A 7,036-nucleotide genomic window follows, 5' to 3' on the forward strand; every position below is an offset into this window, starting at 1 on the left:
CCAGTTACCTCTGCCTTCTGATTATTCAGCGTTCAATCTCTCTATCTTGTTTTCTGTTTAGTCCATATATCATTGGAACAACCAACCAACCGGTAAAGATGACGCCCAATCATGGGCTGCACCTCAGTTTCAGGTGAGAATCACTTATGTCGTTCCTATGCGAAATCTTTCATATTCTCATTAGCTAAAGATCCACATTTTAATGACTGACATCTGCTATCTTGCAGGCCCGCTGTAAGTGCACCTTTCCGGGCGATGAAAAGTTTCTGCTTTTACGTTGCTGAGCATTTGTGGAGTTTTCCAAAAGTCTTGGGATGATTTTTGTATTTCATTTATGAATTACTACCCAACTTGCTGATTACACAGTACCATCTCTCCAGACCTCTAGGATGCTAAAGAGGATGTACGCAGTATAGTGTTAATATTATTTTATTTTATATTATATTACTGTGTCCTTTTAAACCAGGATGGTGACCTTCTCCAACAACGTGGAACCTGCCAATGGCTTCCTGGTGCGCTACCTGCACAGAAAGCTGATGGAGGCAGAGAACGAGAGCAGCGTTGGTTCTGAGGATCTGCTGAGGGTGCTGGACTGGGTGCCCAAGCTTTGGTACCACCTGCACACCTTCCTGGAGAAGCACAGCACCTCTGATTTCCTCATTGGTATGTCAACATTCACACGTGTCCATGTATACCAAACAAGTCAGCTAGTCCTATGTATTACTTTATGAGGAGCAGTTGTTTCCACAGTGTGATAAATACCTGTTATGTTGACCTTGTGGAGACCATGTTTTGGGTAAGGTTAGGACTGGGTAGGTGTTAAGATTGCCATTGTTGAGGTTAAGGTTTTCCCCTTAGAAATGAATGGATGGTCCCCAGAAAGGTATGAAAACAAACATGGATGCTTGTGTCTCGTACTGCCTGTAGGACCATGCTTCTTCTTATCCTGTCCTGTCACTGTGGAAGAGTTTCGGTCCTGGTTCATTGACCTTTGGAATCACTCAATCATTCCCTACTTACAGGAGGGCGCTAAGGATGGCATTAAGGTGAGTGATGTCGCCGATATCACTGTACTCCTCCAGTAAAGGTGTGAACATCTTGGAGAATGTTCTGAGCTATGTACAGGTTTTATCTGCATTTGAGGGAATCCAAAGGCATTAAGTTGGACATTGCTTACTGTGAGGAATGTGACTGTGGAGCACTTGCTGGAGATGGAGGTCCATGGCAGTGTCCCCGTTTGCAGGTCCATGGACAGAAGGCAGTGTGGGAGGACCCAGTAGAATGGGTGCGGGGCACCCTACCCTGGCCTTCCGCCCAACAAGACCAGGCTAAGCTCTTCCATCTCCCGCCTCCTAGCCTGGGTCCAGATAGCCCAGGTCAACCCACCGAAGAAAGACCCAAGGAGACTCCACCCAGCTCCCTGGAGTCTGACCCACTGGTGAGTCTCTCTTTGAACTCCATCTAAACCAGGACATCTGAACTAACTTTATTCTTTCCCCTAAAAGTGAGCACACAGCCCTCGTCCGTGGGAGCATCGCATTATTAATGCTCCATTTACTTGGATAAGAACTTTAAGGGCTCATGAATGTTTATCTGCTAGATTTCATTCAGAACCATTCAGAACCATTGCCCAAACTTGGTTGTAACTCATCTCACCTTATTTTCATTCATATAATTTGATACATTTTTATCCCACTATACATAAATGAATAGTATATAATAGTATGTCATTCAACGGCATTCCTCTGTGTGTCTGCCTCAGAATTTCAGGGCTGACGAGGGAACACTCAGAAGTCTATTGTAAGTAGGTCAGAGAAAGCTGTTTGGGTTAGATGGGTGAAACAGGTGCTGAAACACCGGCAGCCCCCCCCCCCTTCCCACCAACTGGCCCTCCCCCCAGTCCTGTACATAAAAAGCACCATTATTTTTATCCGTTACAGATGGCAATGCTGTTGAAACTGCAGGAAGCAGCCAACTACATTGAGTCTCCCGAACAAGAAATGGCCACAGACCCAAGTCTACATTCAACACTTTGAACACCGATGTTCTCCAAAAGACTGGATTCTTTTAAAGGCTAAAGCTGTTATTTTGAGGACAAGTAAAAAAAAAATCTCAGACATAGTCTGATCTATTAGAACTCAAATATAGTACTGTTAGGAAAAAAAGCAAACTTAAACAAAGTTTAAAGAACCGAAAATAACTATTTGTACTGTCCTTTTAAAATTTTATTTACTCTAAAGGTGCATGGCAATCGTTACAACATATACAAAAAAGAACTTTTGAACTTTTGTTATTTTCCTCAGAGAAAATTGTATTAGAGGTTTTATCAACTGAAGAAAACTATCTGAGCTGGGAACCTTCACTGATAGACTGCTGCTCACCGTGCCACTTAAGGAAATAGGTGCTGATTGGAGTTTTTGCAGTATTCTTACACGTTATTGGCTTTCACAGCTCGTGGACAGAAACAGCACATATAAAAAGTGAAGGCACATTATTGCTGATTGTAGGTGATGCGATCAGATGATGCTCATGCTCGGTGCATTAGCACGACGATCTGAAAAATATCCTAGCGAATTTTAAGTGACCAGTTTCTAAGATCTAGACGGACCACGGATCCAAGTTATTGATTTCCAGGCAAGAAGGGATTGCAAATGGCATATGTTAAAACGCAGTGCTGTCGTCACATTTTTTTCCAGTGTGATTCTGCAGTGTAGACTTTTGGGTGTTGAAGTAGCCAGATTAATGCCATCTTTTGGTCAGGTGTGGTGAAGGCTAAGCTGCAAGCATATGCAATTTTCAATTAATACACCTGACAAACCCTGGTGCTTAAAATACGCCTTAATATATCCAATTACTGTAGGTTTTCTTTGAGGTTCAGCTACACCTCAGTTTTCTTCAGTTTCAAAACTGATTGACAGCTCAGTTTTCTAGAAACATGTATTGTGTAATGTTAATCTACAAGTACTTTAATAAGTCGGGTGGACACATTGCCTTCAGATGTATGTGGGATGATGTGGAAGAATTGCACTTTAATTTATTTTCTACTTTGACTCTTATGTGTTTGATTGTCTGTGTCTTTGAGGGCAAACGTACAAGATGTACAGTTCTTTAAAAAAAAAGACTAGTAACTGATGCGCATTTCTTTCACCTAAACTGCAGGGGGCAGTATGCATGACTTACTCATGCATGTCAGTTCTCACTTTTATGTATTGCGTTAGCACTTACCAAATGCTCACACCACAGTTTGCAAACTGCCCTCCATTCTGAAATTGTAGCCCTAAAACATGAATAGTTATGATGCCTCTTATGCTTTGGCTAATACTGCATATTATACACTTTTAGATGTTTTGTGTTTTTTATTGTAATGGAGAAAATGCCATCTATAAGTGAGACACGCACACAGAAATGCGCAGTGATGTCTTTAAACTATCTACCTTAATATAGGCAAAAAAATATGAACAGTCATTTCATTATGATGCTAAGCTACCTTTGACAATACTGTGTTTTCCTGAAGAGCGTTCAGCATCAGAGGATGCGTTTCCACATATGACAGTCAAGCAATGATAAATATGAACATGAATATCTATTTTTTTTTCTTCGATTCTTTCTGACCTTATTTCCTATAGGCTGGTAAGGAAAGCCTTCTATTGTCATGCAGATGTTGAATAGGGCATGTTAAAAGTGCACTGAGGTGCTGCAGAATATGTTGCCAAAATCCACTCTGGCGTTTCACCGTCGGCAGATTCTGCAAAATTCAGTCACTGTGTTTTTACCTAGAGGATTTGCACTTGTGGCACCCACACTGAGTTTATGGTGCAGATATTTATGTACTTAACCAAATCATATATTGCTTTCTTGCATTGAGGCTTTGTAGCAAAACACTAATAGGAATGTAAGTGTAAGTGTCGGCTATAATTCCGTATTTTATATAGCATCAAACTCACTTGGGGATGCCCAAGAACAACCTAGAGTCAATGGAGAAAGAGTTCTGGGGTGAACTGATTTGCATGCTGCCACCGTGACCCTCAGCAGAAAAATCAGGCTGACGATGTCATGTTACCCGTATCGTTCTTGATTTTAATTGGTGCTATCAAACTATGCCTATCTTGATGTCGCAATTCCTCATTATAAGAATCTAAGGCCTGATTTCCTCCTACGATTGGCAGAAACGAGTCCTTAGAGCCACCGGAGAAAGAAATTAAACTGCTGGAGTGACTGACTCTATGTCCTCTGTTGACTTTCCAGGGATCTTAAATCAATGCTGCCCATCAGTGTCACACATTGACAGCTGTGAATGGTGCTATTTCCTTGTTAAAAAAAATCAAGCAGCCCTGTGATTCCTCTCTAATTAATGTATTTTTTTTAATTCAGAAGCTGTAAATAATAAGCATTATTGTAAGTTCCCACCCTGCCGAATACTGTAGTAGAGAGATACAAACAGGAAAACATGGGCACAGAAATAGCAAAGACACATCACAGACCACTGATAGGCGATCGCTTCTCATTCATGCAGTCTCCTGCTGCTTGGCAGCCTGAATAAGACAAACTTCTCCACCAAGAAAGATGTGTGTTGTTAATTTCACAGTCACAGGTGCATAAGTCCACTTTTGAGAGTCTTAAAATGAAATTGTATGCAAGTCCATGAAAAATGACAATGGGGTAACTAATGGTAAATAAGGGTCAAATGGGCCATTTTGCAGAAAATTCTTTCAGTGTTGTTTTAATTTTCATATTTTTTTCTGCTACTATCCTCAAATACAAAATTAGAAAATACATTTCCATGTATTCCTAGGTGTACATATAACCAACATGGAAAGGCATAGGGAATACAAAAAGGAAGATATGTTTTAAATTTAAATTTACTTTCTAAATTTAAATGAGCATTAAAAAATGGCATTCTTGTGCTGTAGATTGAATCCTTTGCTTTTCCGTTGTGTATGTACTGTAGGGTTATTACACACATAGACCACAGCTGTTCCAGAAGTAAATGGACATTTAAAAATGCTTGTCAATGATACCTTCTAACAAAGTAGGACTAGCTTTACTTATGCACTGTATATCGCTTAGTGAAGCTTTTGAAATCACCTCCCTTGGTGACATCAGAGGGAAACTGGAGAGAAAATATCAGAATTAACCCATATTCAGAGACAAAGATGCTTCATAATCCAGGTGTATAAGGAAGTCTTGCTAAAGTTAAATAAGAACACGTTCATTCAGTTACATCAAATTTAACGTAATTGGTACTACTTTCAGTTTGAGGATGATATGTCAAATTAACAAAACATTTAGTGGTTAGTTAAAAAATTAACAACGGAAATTAATTTATCATATTGAACATGCCTTAGGGATGCAGACACTTGAGGCGGTGGTCTTGGTCAGGTTGTCCTCCCTGGGTGAAATTCTGATTGTTGTTCTACCTGTTCCTGTGTGGGTGCCGTGCTGTGCTGTGCCGTACCATGCTAAAACAGCTATCCTGTGTTCCGTGACTCTACAGCAACTTCTGTTGGCTTCAGCAAGCACCGCAAAAGTTGTACTGTTTTTCTGCGGCCCTCAGATTGTCAGGCAGGACCACGTCAGTGGGTGTTTCTAAAGGGGTTGATTGCAAGCTTGTTTTCCATTTAATGATATCCATACTGACTGGGGTGAGTCTTTCCAGATTTATTCTTTAGTTTGCCATGCACGTCTTTCAGACCAAAATATCGAGGACCCGTGGCCTTATCTACCTTTTGTGAGTGGAACCTGTGACTCTTCTGCTCAAAGTTCTGCTAAGGTTGTAGTGACTGATTCCCTGGAAAACTGGTGTAGGAAGTACAAGCTAAAAACTCTGGGCCTTGTTTATAGTTTTCTGCAGATTTTGTTTTAAATTGATGCAAAATCCCCAGGAGACACATATCATTGATGACTACGGCCATTATTATGATGCACTACATTCAAAACTGTAGTAAGAGATATTCATTGATACATTCCTGATGTGTCTTTGTGCATTGGGAGCTCACCTTTCCAGGCATATTTTTCTCACATAAAAAAATTTAAAAAATGAGTTTTAAAATTGGGAGCAAACTAATGCATTCTCATCTAATCAAATCCATACATACTTGTGCATTTTTCTTTAAATTTTTACTTATATATAAATAAGGTCCCTGGTGCTTTTCTATCCGTAAGGTGATCGATATCATAGCGGGTGGCAACATTTGCGTGTGTTGATTTGAGCTTTTGTGTTAGCTGTTAGGTTTTGGTAAAACTCTAAATTTTGACCCTTCAGGAACATAAGACGGATTGACTGTAAGGCCATCACATTATTTACGTATGAGGGCAGTTATGCTTTAAAAAGTGTTATCTGCCAGGCCTGATGTAAAAATTGTTGCCTTCTGTGAAAGGCCTTAAAATATCGTTGTTTTTTTTTTGGTTTTTTTTGCTTTTGCTTGGGAAACTAGCAGGGCAGAGGGAAAGTGCTTATAGCTAATTCTTCACTCCGAGGCCAAGACAGGTTGCTGCGCAGTCACACAATCACGCAAGTTGTTTTGGATTTATTTTCACTTTATTATTTTTATTTTTTATTTTTTTGGTAATGAGGGTTAACTAATGTAACAGGAAAATTCGATGGCGTTGTTGTTGTGAATGCATGTCACCGTGGGTGTTAGCAAAGCCTTTTACTGGTCGAAAAATGTTTTCCGTGCAATTTATAAATTATATATATTCTTCTCCCTCTAAGAGACAAACCCTTTTCCCTCTAAACAGTCCTTTGTAAGACTTTTTTTAATTATTATTTTGTACAGGATATAAAAATTGTAAACAATGTACATATTTAATGTGTCCACAGCAACAACTGTTGGAGAAAAAAAAATAAATACCTACATGAAGATTACACTCTGTTCTTGAATGTTGAGGAAGCCTGTATACAAATGGGTTGCATTGAGGCATGTTTTTAAAATTACAAATCCATCTGTCTAACATTGCTCATTTGTCTCAATAAAGCCATGACATAGAGTCAATCCATTTTTTTCCTCAGTTTTTTGAGTATACTTTGACAGTATAA

The 7,036-nt window shown here is 39.6% G+C and overlaps 1 protein-coding gene across 1 annotated transcript in view; it reads left to right on the plus strand.

Moving 5' to 3' along the window:
• Positions 1-6,992, plus strand: part of LOC125747759 (neuron navigator 1-like) — a 121,767-nt gene extending 114,775 nt beyond the window's left edge. The window contains 5 exon segments of the mRNA XM_049023231.1: positions 62-133; positions 467-663; positions 928-1,046; positions 1,244-1,438; positions 1,941-6,992. Coding sequence (XP_048879188.1) covers positions 62-133; positions 467-663; positions 928-1,046; positions 1,244-1,438; positions 1,941-2,036 — 679 coding nt within the window. The 3' untranslated portion in view covers positions 2,037-6,992.
• The last annotated feature ends 44 nt before the right edge of the window (positions 6,993-7,036 follow it).

Source organism: Brienomyrus brachyistius, chromosome 8, assembly GCF_023856365.1.
Source record: "Brienomyrus brachyistius isolate T26 chromosome 8, BBRACH_0.4, whole genome shotgun sequence".
In the NCBI taxonomy this organism is placed as follows: domain Eukaryota; kingdom Metazoa; phylum Chordata; class Actinopteri; order Osteoglossiformes; family Mormyridae; genus Brienomyrus; species Brienomyrus brachyistius.